At 47.5% G+C, this 18,923-nt stretch overlaps 1 protein-coding gene across 6 annotated transcripts in view; it reads left to right on the forward strand.

Moving 5' to 3' along the window:
- The window catches only part of LOC123020642 (sodium channel protein type 5 subunit alpha-like), a 270,015-nt gene that overhangs the window by 209,923 nt on the left and 41,169 nt on the right, over window positions 1-18,923 (forward strand). For all 6 annotated transcript variants that reach the window (XM_044424589.1, XM_044424584.1, XM_044424586.1 and 3 more), the window contains 2 exons: window positions 5,287-5,441; window positions 7,783-7,956. In XM_044424589.1, the coding sequence (XP_044280524.1) occupies window positions 5,287-5,441; window positions 7,783-7,956 (329 nt within the window). The remainder of the gene's footprint in view (window positions 1-5,286; window positions 5,442-7,782; window positions 7,957-18,923) is intronic.

Genomic DNA, 18,923 nt, shown 5'->3' on the forward strand with positions numbered 1-18,923 from the left:
TTAGTCAAGCGCAAAGCATGCAGTAATGCAAAAAAGCTATCACACCCCTCTGCCAGCCCCGTTTTTTTTTTCTTTTTCTTGGTGAAATGGAATGTCTGCCCGTTTCTGTCTGGTTTTCGCCTCCGTGTTGCAATGGAAGCAGCCTTGGTTACCTTGGTGGAAGTCCACCGCCACGAATTGGGTGGCCTAGGTGCACTCTCAGTGGTCCTGCGGGCCCCCTCGGGGGCTTTCATCGCCCAAGGCATCCTTCCGGAGGTGCCGGCCCAAACGGGGCTTCGTGTCCCCAGTCCTTCCTGGGCAGCCAGTCCTCGAATGTGGGGCTGAGAGGCTCGTGTTCGACACCTTGGCTCCTCTAGTCTCCCATGGGTCACTGACCTCAGTGGAACTGCTAGGAGAGGTCAGCCAGGCCACTGGGCTCCAGCATCATCAGGAAGCAGCCCTGCCTCTCCTCTCAGTCTCATCCCAGGGTATCGTGAACTCACCGTGCTTCCCCCGAACCGTTGCCTGGAGACAGCAATGGGCTGGATGTGGCAAACAGGCTGGAGTTTAACCCAGACAAGACAAAGGCGTTCCTGGTCAGTAAAGCAGATCCAGGAAAAGGGGTTCAACTGGGGTTGGATTGGTAGCACCCCCACCCCTTGAAGACGAGTGGGGGTGCTTCCTTAGGGGCCACTTCACTACTCAGACATTCTGGCAGTGGTACAAATGCACCCCGTGCGTAGGGTATCATCCAGACTAAGAGCACAGTTCTAACACCCCAATCCACTGGCTGGAGGAGGCCAGGATGGTACGGAGGTTTCTCTCTGCTGGTGGAGGGGCGCCCCACTGGGTGTGGGGAGGGACTTCTGCCCTGGAGGCCGCATGCATGCTTAGAACCGCTTTCTCCATCCGGTCCCTTCCAGATGTGTTGATCTTCATTTCCCATTATCCCCGTTGCTGCCTGGCTAAGGAGAGCTGCCCTGCTGTGCTGCTAATTCACTGGCTGGGAATTATGGGAGTTGTAGTCCGGGTTGGGGAAGGCTGTCCTGGAATGTTTCTCGGAAAGGTAGGGCATTTCTGCAATTCATTTGCAAACATTTCTCCCTGATTGAGCTCTCCCAAGCTGTGACAACCCAGCATTATCTTCCATTTGTCCCAGCAATAAAAGCCTGCTCTTTGAAAACACGTTATGTTCCGCGCACACACACACACGCACACACACACAATAAGCCATTGTCACGTTGCAGATTTTTATCGTCATGCAATTTAGGATTTTGCCTTCCAAGGCAGGAGCTGGGTGAGGGGAAGCTCAGTCTGAAAAGAAAATGACTGTGCTTGAGAAAAAGGACCACACTTCCTATTTTGGGGCTGGGGGGCGGGGGGACAACCGGGAGGAGGGAGAGCCTTTGCTGAGTGGCTTGTGTCCTCCTGAATTGCATCACCGTCGTTCCTAGAACAGAGCAGCCAGTGGGCATTGGCAAAGTTGTACCTGCTTGTCCGTGAATCACACCAAACGCCGTAAGCAGATTTGTGCTAGGAAGAATGTAGCTCATCATCAACTAGGTTATTGCTCAGCATTGCCAATCAGAATCTGAAGGGGAAAAGCGGTTGATTGAGCCAGTTAAGGCCTTTCTCTACAATTTCTTTCAATTTATTATTTTTCACAATAGCAAAACTATCCATATTCATATACACCTGCTGGATGCTCATCAGGCATGGTTAGAGATGCTAGTCGAACCAAAAAAATTGTCTGCATTTTGTAAAATGGGAGGCTATAGATGAAACATTCCAATTTGCCTGTGTTTTTTATTTGATCTGTAATCATGCTTGCGTTTTCCTACGACACTTACACATCAATAAAACCAAAGCAAATAATGGTTTGGATCCCAAGAGACGTTATCAGGGCTTTTCTACACAGGGCGTTTAGCATTTGCAAGCCATTCACTATTCGTGGCTGTTTACGAGGATTTTAGACAATGCCAGACCCTCCGGTGTCGCTTCCGTGTTTAACCAGCACTTTCATCCAGGATGTGTAAATACACCCACAAAGAGGAGGAGCAATACAGCATTTACTTAGGAGAGCGAAAGAATGTGCAATTTCCTCTTGTGTACTTGTGTTATTCTGCTATAGCACAGTGCCTCCTAGGGGTCTTGTAGTGGAAGCACAAAAAAGGAAATAATCAGATTTCGATTAAGTGCAAAACTGAAAATAGATGTCGCCAATTTACAGCGTACCTCGTGAAAGGGAGTTCTCATGGGCAATCCGATGCCTGTTTATTCAGAATTAAGTGCCACTGAATTCAGTGGGGCTTTCCTTAAGGTAAGAAGGAGTCGGAATGCATTCATGAGGAAGTTTTCTCTCCTCTCCTCCCTTCCTCACCTGCTTGCACTACAGAGGACTGGGAAGGGGCTTCTTCTTTTATATATATATTTTTTTTATTAAAATTTTTAAACTAACACTAAAAAACAAACAAACATCACAAACATTGGATTCACTGGGTCAACCTCCTACTACATATTTTTAACATTCTAATATCAAATTCAAATTAATTTATCATAGTTTGAAAAACATCTCTAAATTTACGCCAAGTCCCGTTTCTCCAGCCAATTATAGAAAGGGTCCCAAGTTCGATAGAAGTCAGTACCCTCTTTCTCCTTCAACGATAAAGTCAATCTATCCATTTCTGCGCAGTCCAAGATCTTTCTTACGATCACTCCATCGGTGGGCAGCTCCTCACTTTTCCAATATTGAGCAAATGCAATCCTCGCCGCTGTGATTAGGTGCAGCATCAGGTACATTTCCTGTCTGTTAACATCTTCCGATATGATGCCTAACAAGAAAGGAAGGGGCCTCTTCTGAGATACCAGCACCGAGTTTTTGGGAGCCCTTGAGCAAGATGCCCTCAGTGGGCCCCTTCCCTCCATGAGCCAACCTTGTCACCACCATGGTCCCCAGATCCTCCTCCTCGCCGATGGAACCCCCTGCTTTCTTGCCCACCAGAGAGCAAGTCGGCAGTGCCAGCTCCCGCTCCCCTTTTTTCCACTGCTGTTTCCAGGGCCAGAGAGGCAGGAGAACAAGCAGCTTGCAATGGTGAAGAGCAGGGGAAACTGCAGGGTCTCTTCCCAGTTGGCTCCCGCTTCTTCTAGGCCTTTGACAACTGCTCGACCATGTGGCTGGTTGCCCTCTCCCGCTGCACTGCCACATGCTCCATTCCACGGTGTCAGGACTGGCCCTTGGCCCCCCAAAGAAGCTTTCCCAGGCGGGAGATGGGAAAGGGTACCCTCTGGAACTTCCTGAATGCATATCTGTTCAGAAGTCCCATTCTTTTCAGGGAGTAGGGGGTCACTTCCAAATAATATGCACAGAATTGCAACCTGTCTTACAAGCCAAACCAAGATGCAGCATTAAAGTTAGCAAAACCTTTAATAGTATTGGGCTAGTTTGCTCTTAAACTGAAGACGGCTGCATGCCTTCATTGTCCTGCGTTGCTGGCTCGCTCCGCCTTCCATGCTACAATTCCCAAATTTTGGTTTAACCAGGAAAATATCTAAACTTAATTCCTATATGGAAGTATATGCAGTTTGTTTGCTCAAATTTATTTCCATTTTCCCCACCCCACCATGTCACTAGCATACATGTACATGTTGATAAAACACTGCAGAACAGCAGTATTGCTGTGATCACACTTATCTTTGCACCAAGGCAATTTATGGGCAGCTTTGCACCTCTCTGGGATGCAGTACTAGAGTCTCTTGCACAGGTGAGGAGTCAAGTTGTTGAAGGTCTGTTGAAGGTCTGTTGAAGTCCCTTCCTGCCCTTTGATTCTATGGAATTCAATCAGCTGAGACCGCCACCATGGCACATACGCAGTTCTCCGGAAAGCTTTAGATCTTACAAAGGAACACTGAAAGATTCTCAATATGTTGATTTCACTTGGGCAATAAAGCCAGTTAATTTAGGCCCCAAGGAACACAATTGCTAAGGACATGCGAGAAACAAAAGGCGCCAGAAATAGGGTCAGAATCCCAGATGCAGCTTTTCAGTGACTATCACACAGAGGCAAAAAGGACTCTTACAATGGCCAGTGCAAAGAAATAGAAGAGAGCGTCACAAGAGGAAGAGCAAGAGACCTCTTCCAGAAGGGCGGAGAAATCAAAGGGAAGTTCAAACCTAGATTAGGAATGCTGGAACACCAAAAGGGGAACATTTTATTGGAACAGGAGAAAATAAAGCGAAGGTGGAAGCAGTTCATGGAAGAACTATGCAAGACGGATGAAAGAATGAGATTCCTTTGAAGAGGAACCCTATGAGAGAAAATGTGCGATATTTGAAAGGGCAGCGAACGCTGCTCAAAAAGCACTTGGAAGGAATAGCACCTCACGTAGACGGGGTGCTGATAGCACTATCTGCAAAGCAGATCAGCGCCTGGGAAGTCAAAACCAGGGAATTCAGCACCAGGGAATCCACAAAAGAGATTCCTCACACATCCCTAGTAGCTTAGCGGCAAAATACTTGTGTGTCATGTAGAAGGTGGCAGGTTGGTCACCAGCATCTTCAGACTAGGAAGCAATAGAGATTTCAATTCTGTGAAAAAAACAAAACGAAACGAAAACAGTCCAAGATCTCCCACTTGTAAACCTGAACACATTTGCTTGTAATTCCTGTGCTGGCGAACATATTCACCAAATGCTTTCATTTAAACATTTTACAAACGAATAATTCTTCATGCCTTGTTATTGCTATTTCATGTCTGTACTGCCCAATAGCGGACGCTTCCTGGGTGGTTTCCAGCAATGGGGTTAATGGAGAAAGGTGTGCGGTTTGGATGCATGCTCGTTTAAGTGTGCTGCTTCCATCCAGCAAAAGATGCTCACATTTGGGACAAAGAATGAGACCAAGCAAGCTCTGAGAATGAAATGGGGCAATCTTGAGGGTTTCAGGCACACCAGCATGGAAAGTTTGCAATGCAGAGGAGTAGCTGCCATTCTGTGTAGCCAACGGTACATTGGACGGACCAACGGTCTGCCTCCATCTAAGGCACTTGGATTGCTCAGGAAATAGAGGCGTTCTTATTACATGCAGCAGCACCGAGTGGCTTATCCGTCTGAGACAAAGCCATCGGGGGAAATGCTCCTTCCAAGCGTCAATGTCGATTTATTTTTTCAAGTAGTTCATATTGCTGAGAGGTGTTTGGAAACAGGGTGGCCAAGAGGAAGGACAGGACTTAAAGCGATCAAAAACTCAGAAATGCTCCTGGAGCTCCAAGCATCCCACGGCTCTCTCTGGTCTTCCTTTGTCTTTTTCAGCTTGTGTGCGATTCTTCTCATGCTGTTCAGTAGACACCACCAAATTTCCTGGGCAGGTTTGGTGGCGGCTGAGGAAAACCTGCTACCAGATTGTTGAACACAGCTGGTTTGAAACGTTCATCATCTTCATGATCCTCCTCAGCAGTGGAGCATTGGTAAAGTTACCGTTTATGGTATCTTCCCCGACCCCATTGCATTTTGGAGTATGTGTGCTCAGGTCATGTGGCAAAAGGGGAGATGCCAGTAAAGTCTCCCATGTGCAAGATTAGTTCAAGGGCTCAAACAGGAGGTGGACATTGATTAGAGTCCTAAATTCCTCCCTAGTTTGGATGCCATCCAAGTTCGGGAAGAATTCTCGGCATCTCCGATTGAAAGGATCAGATTGCAGCAGGGCAGGAACAATCTCTGCCCAGAATTGCCACTGGAAGATGAGTAGAGTCAGAAATCCCAAATTTTGGGGGTCAGTAGACTGAAAAACCAGGAGACTGGTGTCCAGTCTGAGGCTGCTTGGGCAGCAAACTGCTGGAGCAAACTGCCTGGTTGCCCTTTACACCTGCGGAAGTAGGTTCAAAGTCTCCTTCTGGAAGAGAACCATTTGCATGAGGGGACTTGAAGCCCACGGCCAAGCTGCTCCCAGGGAATGCTCCCACGCACCCCTCCTCTAAGCCTGCCTGCTCTCTTTCCCATAGCTTGCCAGCACCCTCCAGCTGGCAAGCAAGTTTTTGCCAGAGCTGTGATTGTGCAGCTGCGGTTCAAGAGTGCCCAGTTTTGTGGCACTGGTTGGATGGGGAGATCCTGGGGGAACGCAGGGGCCTTTTTCCAAGAAGCATCTCTTAATGGTCACCCTGGGAGGATGGTGACCAGGGCTGACAGAGCCTGTGGTCTTCCCGATATTATTGGGCTGCAATGCCCATCAGCCCCTGCTAACAGGGCCATCTGTTCCCCATCCCTGATGCGGACTGTCTCTGCTGGCCACAGTCTTCAGATTTGATCCCCTAAACCAGGGTGGGCAACTTGTGGCCCTTTGGGCCTACAACACCCATCAGCTCTACCCACCATAGCCAAAGGTGAGGGATCATGAGCTGCCGGCCAAAATGTCAGAAGAGCATGATGGGAGCGGGTGGGGGGCTTGGATGCAGCCAATACATGCATTTGAGGCATGCTGACTGCTTGGATTTGCTTCTTCACAAAATGTGGAATTAGCACATGATGCTGATAGCCAATGGCTTAAATAATATAAGAAGGATTAGCTATATTCACAGAGGAAAGACCACTCAAGCCCTATTAACCAGATATCTAAACACAAATGCAATGTGCAGAGCCACGTACCTCTGAATTCCAGGTGACGGGACAACGTTTGGGCCATCCACTTCATTTCCTTCCTCCCAGAATGCCCAGTTGGTGGTTGATGTAAGCAAATGCTAGCTAGACCCTCATCTGGTCCAGCAAGGACCATTCTCACATTTTTATGTGACCTTATGTGATTTGTGGATAAGTTGCAAAGCCTCTTAATCAGAGTATTCCACTGCAATGGGTGGGCAAGCCAATGCCTGCACTGTACCTCTTCTCTTCTCTTCTCTTCTCTTCTCTTCTCTTCTCTTCTCTTCTCTTCTCTTGGTACAAATAATAATAAAAAATGTACAAATTTTCAGCGCACATCAAAAGACCCAAGATGATATCATTCTCATTTTTACAATCACGGAAAAAATGGCATTTTGTAATGGGTTAGCTTCCTGGAGCCTTGGCTGCAGGGCGTCCCTACCTCCTGTCCTCCAAGAAGGTCCCAAGTTAATGGTTCAGGGAGAAGACTCAGCCCCAGAAAGACTCATGAGACTTCCACCTCCCCAGGACCTTGTTCACCCCAGGGGTTGGTTCCCTCGCCTCGAGAGGAGATCTCTTTATCATCCTCCAACTGTAAGGACCTGGGCCATGGAAACAGAGGTGTGCCCAGGCTGAAATTGCACAAGCAGGCTAAGTTCCTTTAAAAGACCAGGCCTCAGTCAATGCAGAGGAAGGTCCAAGCAGCTCGCCGTTGCTCTTGGCGTTGCTGGAAAGCCATACAGAAAATCCTGTCTGGTTTCCAGCCCCAGAGCCACTTGGAACTTTCCATGGTGCAGATCTTGTTTTATCTTCCTGAGAAACTTTACTTCTGCTTAAGATCTGATCTATATCAGAGCCCTGGAACCAGCCTAGATCACAGAGTATAGTCAGACACATTCCGATAGGAGAAGCACAAAAAGAGGGGAAGGTATTCGTGCATCATGAGAGAAAGTTCTCAGGTGCCTAAAGAAAATAAACAGAAATATGATTATAATAAATATCTTCTACAGGCACCTGAGAACGTTCTCTCTCTTGTTTTGTGGCATGTTTCAAAGGGGCAATAATGATAAATATTTGATCTCACATGGTCATTTATTCATAGAGCCTTTTACAAACATGCCCCAAGAAAACATCTCAGGCACATGGCTCCATTAATATATCACTTTGTACTTCAAGGCATTTGAAGACATCTACCTTGAAGAAAGAAAGAACATTAAAACCATGCTGGAATATGCTGACAAAATCTTCACATACATCTTTGTCTTGGAGATGCTTCTGAAATGGGTAGCCTATGGCTTTAAGAAGTACTTCACCAATGCCTGGTGCTGGCTGGATTTCCTCATCGTAGATGTAAGTATTGCGTTTCACTTTAGGCTGGGTTATAATGGTGAAGTGGATTTCGTTATGAACTATGTCGCCTGTGTTCACGAGCCACATTCAAGCTAAGTTGGGTGCAGCCGCTCTCTGGGGCAGCCAGCAAGCGACTCCTGGCCGTCGCCATCCTTTTCACTGTAAAATGAAATCGACAGCCGTCGCCATCCTTTTCACTGTAAAATGAAATCGACAGCCGTCGCCATCCTTTTCAGTGTAGAATGAAATGTATAAGTCTGAGTAAAGGGCCCACATTTGAATGCCCCCTTTACCCCACCCAGAGAGCCTTTAAGACGGTTCTCTGTTCTCCTGCAAGGAGAAACCTGAAGAAGAGAATCTGGGTCGGTCCTATGCTTTGTCCTAACCATGAATGTGTGTGGGAGCTGCAGCTGGCAAAGACATCTCCTTAGCAGGGGGAATGAGGGCAGGGGAGACTGCAAAGGGTGACGACTGGAAGAGTCCCTGGTGAAGATGAAGGGGCACGAGATCTTCTGCTTTCGTGGGGTGGTGAAGCAGGTGACCCTTCGGGGGATATGCATGGCTGTTTTATGTGTGTGGGTGTGCATAAAGGGCAGCTGTCCCTTGCAGAAGTGTTAAGGCATTTACTTGCCTGGGTTTTGGATCACTGTTTCCTCAATGTTCATGCTTTTGCAGAAACGCGAGCTTTAATAATCCTGTTTTTCATGCCCGCCCTCGCCCAGAATTCAAGGTCAAATTTAGTATCTCAAGGGATATATTGCAGACTGGGTTGGAAAGCTTGGCGGTGCGGGCACCTCTTGGAAGTCCTAATGGACACAAAGAATTGTAGAAAAGAGGCGATCCATGCGCATTCTCCTTCCCTTTGAAAGAGCTCCTGGCTGTCACACGGCTTGGTTTGCTCCTTTCATCTCCTCTCCACAGTATTTTTACGAAGTGGTCCCTGTGCTGCGGCGGCGATAAAAGCATCGAAGCCACCAAACCAAAACTATTCCTCCTTCCTGCTTCCTGTCCCAAAGTTGGCTCACGCTCGCTCCACGCACCTGGCAAAGATGCGTCCTGTGTTGCTGTGAGGTGTCTCTCCCGCAGTATTTCTTGCTGGTTCTTTCCTACTGGATTAGGCTTGGTGCCAAGGCATGTATTCTTGGGTCCTGGCCAGGATCCCAGCTTTCTAGCAGGCCCACTGCTGAGGATGACCCTGCGCTCCCCTTTAAAGAACCCCCAAGCCTGTGCCCACACCCTGATCAGTGCAAGAGAACTGAGCCTGGGGGTCACCCTCCTCATTTCCCCCCTGCCTGGGTGGGATGCCCCTAGTCACGTGGCATCAATGGAGTGCAGCCACTAGTCACCACAGCCATCTCCAGGTAAGTCCACGGGAGTTCCAAGCATTGCTTGGGCCCTCTGATGTAAACGGGGGCCCAGAGGCCAATCCACTGTGGTCCCCTTCGAGCTTGGAGTCACCCCCTTGCTTGATGTTCCTTCGGCATGCACGGTCCAGGTGCAGGGACAGGGACGCTGGGCCTATTCCCTGGTTTGTGACAACTCGGTGGGGACCCGATGCTTTTCTTGCTCTTGCTGGAGGAAATGACCCTGCGGTGGTCAAGTTGGGAGGTGGGCCAGGACAGCGTGGAGGCTGCCTCCGTGCCAGCAGGCAAGGGCCATGTGTGCGTCAGGCAGAGCGCCACGCAGGGCTCAGCGCCGTGACAAGGGAATGGGAGTGGCTCATGAGGAGGCCATGGGGAGGAGCCATGGGCTAGTTGTCCCTCTTGCCACCCTGAGGGCGGCCACGCCTCCCCCCGAGGCATCTCTGTGACTTCAGCCAAGGCCCACAGAGTGTTTCTGAAGACGTGCAGAGCTCTGAGCAGAAATGGCGCCCTGTCAGAGGAGCAGCTCCCTGTGCTGGCCATGTGTGCTGGAGGGCTCCGCTGGAAAGAGGGTCACGCTCTGCAGCCGCCCTGTTAGGAAAAGGAATCGGCTGCTCGTTGATACTGCGTGATTACATAACCAGGATTCCCAGCCACGGAATCCCACGCCCACCCGGCAAGTGCTGGTAATGCACCCCCTCGAGCCCTGCAGCTCCCCTGGGGTGGGGGGCGGGCCTGAGAGCTGAATTTAGTTACAGAGATGCTTTAGGGAGGGAGCCACTCAGGGCCCCCAAGACCAGCATTTTCAGTGTCAAGCCCTTACAACCAGTAGCAATGCCTTTGGAGGGCCATTTTAGCTTTTTAGAATCGGGGTGGGGCAGGAATTGGAAGCTGAGGGAAAGGGAGTGGGAACAGAGGAAGAGAGTCGGGCTGCTCCAGGGCCAGATGTGACCAGTGGACCTAAAATTCAACATCCCTGGTAAGCAGGGACCAATTTTTTGCACACAACTTCCATACTGACTTTGCAAAGCTTTTCAGCAACAAACTAGTCTGCTGGGAAGTAAGCAGCACCCTGAGGGCCAGCATGGATCCCTGACTGAAATAGCCCCCAAAGCTGCTAAGAGCTGTGGAGGGCCAAACCTCCCAGCTTAAACCCATAAGGGAATCATCCGCTCGGGATGCCCGAATTCCCCAAACCCAGAGCTTCAGGCTGTTCCCGTGCAGAGGAGTGGCAGAGGCCATCTTTGCTTCCATCCTCCGTTTCCCATTGCATGGCCTTTTTCGCTCACCTGGAGGAGCACCTCAGAGGGAGTCGGAAGGGAGCCATGATGTCCTGGCCTCCCTCAAAACCTTCCCTGCCCAAGCTGCCCTGGTCCTCTTGCCCTCCCCACACATCCCCTTCCCAGAATTTCCAGACTGTTCGCAAGGGGCCTGGGGAATGGGCTTCAGTGCTCCAGATCCCAGCTCCAAGGCCAGAGACCCCATTGGGAATTAAAAGGATTCTATGTTCCCTCGTGCGGTCTGGGAACCACAGGATCATTCCCCCACCTGAAAATGTTCCCCATTTGTGGCTAATAGCTTTGGGAAGCAGGGAAACAGCCCGGGCTGGAGTCAGCCGGTCCCACCCTCCAAAGTCATCAGGAGCTCCCATTGCGTGCCTCTTCCATCCCATGCCATTCCCCCCGAATTTGCAGAATCACTTGAGACGGCAGGGAAAGGCAGCTGGCTGCAACTTTTGTCCCCGCTTCCCAGCCATTTAGTGCCACCAGCTACGGAGCAGGTCTTTGACACCGTCTGGTACACGTGGCCCGGGGAGGACCATCTCCTCGTTGGGGATTACTGCAGCAGATTCCTGCTTGCAAAGCTGGGCTTCAAAGATGCTACAGTAATCCATCAACTAAAAGCTATTTTTGTCCAGTAGAGAATCCCTGAAGGATGATCTCTGATAATGGGCTCCAATACATCTCAAAGGAATGTGCCTCCTTTGCAAAAAGGAGGGAGAATTTTTAAAATGCAATGTAAAAATGGTATATTATCTGTGAGCAGCAGGCACACCGAGAGAAGAGAAATGGGTACCCAGCAAAAACACATGCAGAATAAAACAAAATCACTCCTGGCAAGTTTGCTTCTGTTGGCTTTTACTGGCAGATTTACCCCAAGTCACTCTCTGCTGAGTGCTTTTTTCATATTCCCTGAATTGGACTCATAAATAGGTTACTGAACAAGAAATTTCACCTTGGAGTACAATTTCAGACAGTGACTTCAAATATGAACTCCATTATCCTAATAGTCCTTTCTGAAAAGTTCTACCCAATAAATACCTTTTTTCTAAACGCTCTGGATTTTCGCACTCCTCATTCATTCTATATCTCACTTCTGATGTTTCCGTCCGTTCATTCAGCCCTGGAGCCTTCCATCCTGGCCGCACCATTTCAGAGGCAAACAGATGCACCTTTTGTTGTGTTGCTGGTTCCTGATGTTGTTTCTTTCTTGAGTAAAAGTTGTGAGAAAGACTGCAATGCCCTGTACATTCGTACAAAAAGCTTGCCCTGTTTGGAAGTCAATGGGACTTCCTTCTGCATATGATTGCTCTGCAGGATAGAAAAGTTGGCTTGTGGTTTAAAGCCCTTTTCATTGGGAAGTGGGCAGAAATCATCAGAGGATGCACTTGAGTTTGGATTTTGTGTTGCTGCCCTGTAGAGACCTCAGCAGATCAACTTTTGCCAAGTTGCAACCTTGGCACAGACTTTCAGCCTGTTGCTTTTTTCCACTGTTGGCACAGGGGCAGATATGGGATAATGTGCATGAGCCTAAAGTGCATTAGCTAATGCGCATTTGCACTCCTGCACAACTGCGCATTTACACTAAGGCAATGCTGGCAAACCTATGGTGCACGTGCCACAGCGGGAATGCAGAGCCCTCTCTGCCGGCACGCGAGCCAAGTCACCCCAGCATCGCCCCAGCAGCCGAGGGTCGGATAACAGCGCACACAGGGGCCATGCGCATGCTCAGAAAGGAGCAGTGGTGTCAAGCGATGATGTTGCAAGCCGCAATTCATTAACCTCAACTTGGCCAAGTGTTTGCATGACTGGTCAGTATGCTTCCAAGGAGATATATAGATTTCCTAAGCTGGAAAAGCGGCTCGAGGAAGGCTTTTTCAAAATAGCCCTCTTTCCAATGGAACTTTACCCCTGTATTAGGGTTAGGGATGTGCACCAGGGTAGGGTTAGAGTTAGAAAAACAAGGTATCCTGGCATGATTTTGACAGTTGGAATGTGTTTACAATGAGGAAAAATGTTGAGCTGTGCAGAAGGAGCTACTCAAGGAAGGGTTTTTCAAAATCACCCATTTCAATGGTATTTTACCCCTATACTAGGGTTAGAGGTGTGCACCAGGGTAGGGTTAGGCTTGGAAAAATGACGTGTCCTGGCATTATTCTGATGGATGGAATGTGTTTACAATGGGCAAAGGTGATGAGGAGCTGTGCAGAAAAAGCGGCTTGAGGAAGGCTTTTTCAAAATGGCATTATTTTCAGTAGAACTGTAGCCCTATATTAGGGTTAGGGGTGTGCACCAGGGTAGGGTTAGGGTTTGAATAACAAGTTTTTCTGGCATGATTCTGACGGATGGGATGTGTTTAGAATGGACAAAGATGAGGAGCTGTGCAAAAAAATCTACTCAAGGAAGGCTTTTTCAAAATACCGTTATTTTCAATGGAACTTTAGCCCTATAATAGGGTTAGGGCTGTGGACCAGGGTAGGGTTAGGGTTAGGAAAACGAAGTGTCCTGGCATGTTTCCGATGGTTGGGATGTGCTTAGAAGGGGCAGAATGGACGAGCCGTGCAGAAAAAGATACTCAAAGAAGACTTTTTCAAAATCGCCCTGTTTTAAATGGAACTTTAGCCCTGTATTAGGGTTAGGGATGTGTACCAGGGTAGGGTTAGGGTTAAGAAAACAAGGTATCCTGGCATGATTTTGACAGTTGGAATGTGTTTACAATGAGGAAAAATGTTGAGCTGTGCAGAAGGAGCTACTCAAGGAAGGGTTTTTCAAAATCACCCATTTCAATGGTATTTTACCCCTATACCAGGGTTAGGGGTGTGCACCAGGGTAGGGTTAGGGTTGGAAAAATGACGTGTCCTGGCATTATTCTGATGGATGGAATGTGTTTACAATGGGCAGAAATGATCAGCTGTGCAGAAAAAGATACTCAAGGAAGACTTTTTCAAAATCGCCCTGTTTTCAAGGGAACTTTACCCCTATATTATGGTAAGGGGTGTGCACCAGGCTAGGGTTAGGGTTAGAGAAATGAGATGTTCTGGCATGATTCTGAAGGTTGGAATGTGTTAAGAACGGGCAGAGATGATGAGCTGTACAGAAAAAGCGACTCCTGGAAGGCTTTTTCAAAATCGCCCTCTCTTCAATGGAACTTTCGCCCTGTATTAGGGTTAGGGGTGTGCACCAGGGTAGGGTTATGGTTGGAAAAACGAGGGTTCCTGGCATGATTTTGAAGGTTGGAATGTGTTTAGAATGGGCAGATATGATGAGTTGTGCAGAAAATGCTGCTCAAGGAAGGCTTTTTCAAAATCGCGTTTTTCTCATTTGAACTTTATCCCTATATTAGGATTAGGGGTGTTCACCTGGGTAGGGTTAGGGTTATAAAAATGAGGTGTCCTGGCCTGGAGTGTGCTTTGAATGGGCAGGAATCAGGAGCTGTGCAGAAAAACTAAAAAATTTGGGTTGTGCACCGGAGTTGGGTTAGGCCAGTGGTTGCGAATTCATGGCATGCTTGCGAGAGCCCTCTCTGTCGGCACGCGAGCCAGGTCGCCCCAGCATCGCCCCTGCAGCCGAGCATCAGATAACAGCGCACACAGGGGCTATGAACATGCTTGGAAATTAGTAGCAATGCCAGGTGATTGTGTCACTATCCGCAACTCATTAGCAGCCACTGGTCCAAGTTTTTGCATGACTGTTCAGTGCGCTGCCAATGACATATAAATATTTGCTTGGTCTGGCTATTGTTTTTTCTATAATAATCTCAGTTTTCAGGTTTTATAGCAGTGTTGGCACTTTGCTATAAATAAGAGGGTTTGTACTGTTCTTTGGGCACTTGGTCTCTGAAACGTTCGCCATCACTGCACTAAGGTTTACTTGCACTATGTGAATTAGTAGTAGTCAACCGAAATTCTGCCACAGAAATCTGATTCTGTCAATAAGCAGATTACAGAATGAAAATCACCTGAAAATCTACAAAATACAAAAAACAGAAAATCTGTCCCTATCTGCTGCTCAGGCTTTCAGGGAGGTGGGCAGGGATTAGGTACACTTAACTTTTCTTACATGTCCAAATAAAAAAGTTTCATGTTTTAAAATGTTTTGATTTTAAAGCTCCTATGAAACCGGTTTACTTTTAAAGCAGTCGCTGTCAGTTCCCGTCCCACTGAGAACAGGAGCACTCTAAATGTTTGCAGTCCATGTTCACGTGGGTTCATTCATAAGTCAGTTCTAATCAGTTTCCTGCAGCTAGAAGCAGCACATTTTTTATTTAATTTAATTGTGAATCATTTTCCGCATGGCATACATATTTTTGTACACCCTTGTCTTAAAATATGCATTTTTAAACACAGTTTCTCATAATGCATGCGTTTTTGCATATTTTTGTTGAGCCATCACAAAATCTGGAGATGTGATTGGCACATCCCAATCTGTGTATAGGTTGGTTAGCTTTTAAATGCTGACCAAATTTCTGCCCCATCCCTAAGAGATACCATTACTGCTTTGGTGCTAAAAGAACTTGGCTAGCAATGCTAATCAACACGGACATTGACAATTGGCACAGGGCTGATAGCCTAGGTGAGTCTCCATGCAGATTCTTGGAGAAGTTAGAACTCTATCTTCCATTCCATTTTATTTTTTATTTTATTTTTAACGATTTGTGTTTACTTCCCAGTAATGAATGTTCTCAGAACAGTTAACAGTGCCCTTTAAGCCCATGAGACTTTAAAGAAACAACAACGATAAAATCACACATGATGAAAAATGCAACCAAAAGTAGAATGAATAAACAGAACTATCAGCATCAAAATAGTAACAAAACAGGCATGAAAGTTTACAATGCCTGGGATGATGAAATGCTAGGAAAACCTCTGCATGGGTGCCAAGCACACCTCTGGGTTGCAATTTCTGCATGTCTCAGCAGCACCTGGAGAGGAGCTTCTGGAAGGGTGAGAAGAAGAACCAATCATCCATCAAAGAGAATTTGTCACTCACTCAGCAGGACACTTTTCTTTTTACTTTCTTTTTTAATGGGTGTAAATGCTTAGCCACCCTCCCAAATTGTTTACTGGAAAGTGCTGTCTCTTCCAGGATTTTCACATTAAATTTAGAATGCCTGGCTGCCACACAAGTGCAACTAAACACACGGAAGTCTAGGCCAAAAAGAGAGAGAGAATGGAGTGCTTTTTATACAATGCGTGGGCAGCATGCAGGTGAACAGCACCTTATTTGGGAATTAGATTGTGCGCCAGCCTCTTGCCAAATCACCTTGGAAAAAAATAGTCAGATGGGATAAATATACTGATGGCTTGTAATGACTTTAATTGTTTTCTGAATTTCTTTCCCTGGTTGATTAGCAAGATGGAGGTTTGTATTGCCTGGCAGTAATTGCGCAATCTGCCGTAATCAGTTGTTCCCAAACAGCTACTACAAGCAGACTCAAATCGTATGTTTGCTGTTTTAAAGCCTTTTATGAGATGGTATTGAATTTTCAACACATCTTTGTTAGGAAAGAACAACAGATTGCTGCAAAAGCAACATGGCTGCAGATCCAGCGATAACAACAGATCTGCTCTCAAGGAAGGTCCCTTTTGCATGTGCTGACTTAGATAAATCCACAGAGAATCACAGAATAGTAGAGTTGGAAGAGGCCAAGAAGGCCTTCAGGTCCAGTCCCCTGCTCAAGCAGGTCACCAGTTTACACCATCCTACTCAGAAGTTGGTTACTTTCCTCCTCTCTTAGGACAGAAAAGATGATTATTATATAATGATTCCCAGTAGTAGTAGCAGCAGTAGTAGTGCTATTACATTTCCTTTTTTCCTCTTGCGAAGCACCCAAGATGGTTTAGAGTGCTCCGTTTTAATCCCCGTGAAGGAGGTTGGGCTGAGAGGCTGTGACTGGCCCAAAGATACCAAGTGGAATCTAGAACCCACATCCCCCAGGTCCCCAGTCCAGCTCTCTAACCTCTTATCACCTCTCCTCCTCTTCCTCCTTGATCCCCTTTCATGTGAAATGCAGGTCAGGTGCGCTCTTTCAGAGTGATGGCCGAATTCCATTTTGGGGGAGCTCTGGGGACCCAGAGTGGGGGACAAGGGCTAACGGCAAGCGAGTGGGGCAAAATGCAAAGGGACAAGGCCAAAATTAAAAATGTCCGTCTATTGCATCTTGAAGCTGTTCCTGCCAGCGACTTGGAGGGGCTTGGAAACTTGCTGGGCATTGGTGACGCATCATGTGCTCTTAGTTATGACTCTGATTCACTTTCCAGTGATATGAATCAGTTTTCTACCGAACTATCCAAAACGGCCCTCTGTAACTATAAAAACAAGCTGTTTTTAACAAGAGCATTGTATAATAAAAATAATCAATAACGATCTACTGCAGATATAAGCCTCAAGAGCCAAAAGGGGCAACTGAGACCTAGGCATGGTGCAGGGGTTAAGAGCGTGGGACTGGGACTCAGGCGATCTGGGTTCGAGTCCCCACTCAGCCATGGAACCAACTGGGTGACTTTGGGCCAGGCAGACTCTCAGCCCAACCGACCTCACAGGGTTGTTGTTGTTGTGAGGATAAGAGTGAGAGCTGGAGGAGGAGAATGATGTTAGCCACTTTGAGTTCTTTAAAAAAGAAAAGGTCAGTTTATAAATCTAATAATTATATAAATATAGAAGAGGCAACCTCCCCCCTTAAAAGGGTAAGAGCAGGAGAGCAGTGCTTAAGAGCTTTCTTGTACTGGGGTGAGGGGTGTTGAACCATTTCAACCTGGCAGTTCAGTATCTTTAATCGTGGGGACTCAAGAGCGCCCCCGTGTGGAGGTGCTCGCTGCCCTGCCAGTCGTTTCGCTCCACAAAGAGCACATCCCAGAGAGGGAAGCCAAAACTCCCAGCCTGGACGGTTTTGCAGTGCTCATCCTTGCTCTGCCACCCTGAGGTATCTCGGCTGTTTCTTGCCATGCTGAGCCCAGCAAAAGCCATTTAAATTTGCTCCACCTCTCCTGTCTGGTTTTGTGCTCCTTACTCCTTATTCTCACACACAGATCAAGAGAGAAAGAAATGATAGTGAAGGTCAAAGTTGCCTGGACTGAGAACACAACTCCAGGAGAAGGCTTGTGTCTTGAAGATGGCAACCAGTGCCATGAATATTTGTGTGTCTGTGTAGCAAAGGAGAGGGAATTATTATTATTATTATTATTATTATTATTATTATTATTATTATTATTATTACATTTCTATGCCGCCCCTTGCCGAAACCTCGGGGCGGCTTACAACACAATAAAATACATTGAAATACAATAGAACATATTGAATTCCTGAGGTGAAAACTATGTATTCAAGCAACAGGAAGGATTCTAAGGGGAGAAACAGGATCCCAACTCATTGTTGCAGAACCGCTGCTTGAGGTTGCGATAGAGGCAAAGCAAGCCATGGCTTGAGATTGTGGTCGAGGCAACACAAGCAATGACCACTGCAGGGGTGTGGATGGATTACAGCCACCTGGTCTTTTGACCTGTAGCTGCAGGTCAGCACTTAATTGGAGAGCAACAGTAAGCAGTGGCAAGACGGTCAACCGTTTGATGGAATTCAGTGATCTGAAACAGCCCGGCACCATGGGTGATAGCAGTCCAGCCTGTCCTTTCAACCAGGCACATGGGTACACAGGCAGGAATGTAAACCAACATGCAAACTGTCTGGAAAAGTCTGTCCCTTGCAGAAACAACAAGAAGTTCCTGGCCTCTTTGGGGTCCGTGGAACCGCGCGTGTGGGAAGGCTCCCCGTAGAGAATCCTCTTGCACAGTTAGGTGGCAGCCACACGATGCCTGCAAGAGGCAATCGGCAGGCGTAGAAGTGGGGGAGATGCAGATACACTGGTGCTGAATCACTCACCTAAGCAGCGTGGCTTTGTCACCAAAAAAGCACATTCCCAATCAATGACACTGAACGGAAGCATTTACTAATTAGCCTCCAGGCAATACATGTTTCCTGCCAAGAAGTTATTAACACCAGGTGATTTAACAAAATCTGATGTTACTCTAGAAAGTGCTTAATAGTAAGTTTCCACATTTACATACTGAGCTCTCTTCCTTGTCACAGCTGGTTAGCAACAGTATTGTTCGCACTAATGTGCTGATCTGTCTTTTCCTGCACATTTTCAGCGCATGCGGAGAGCTTTTGGAGAGCGTTCGAGGCAGCTCTTCCAGGGCTTCCCAGCAAGGGCTCTGGAGGCCCACCACGCCTCTCCTCAACCCCCGGTGGGCGGAGGAAAGATGCTGTCCTCCGTGATGCTTCACCCGGCTCACGTCCTTCCCCCTTTCTCTGGTAGTGCCCCCAACTCCTC

Source organism: Varanus komodoensis, unplaced genomic scaffold (genome assembly GCF_004798865.1).
Source record: "Varanus komodoensis strain SLA01 unplaced genomic scaffold, ASM479886v1 scaffold15, whole genome shotgun sequence".
In the NCBI taxonomy this organism is placed as follows: domain Eukaryota; kingdom Metazoa; phylum Chordata; class Lepidosauria; order Squamata; family Varanidae; genus Varanus; species Varanus komodoensis.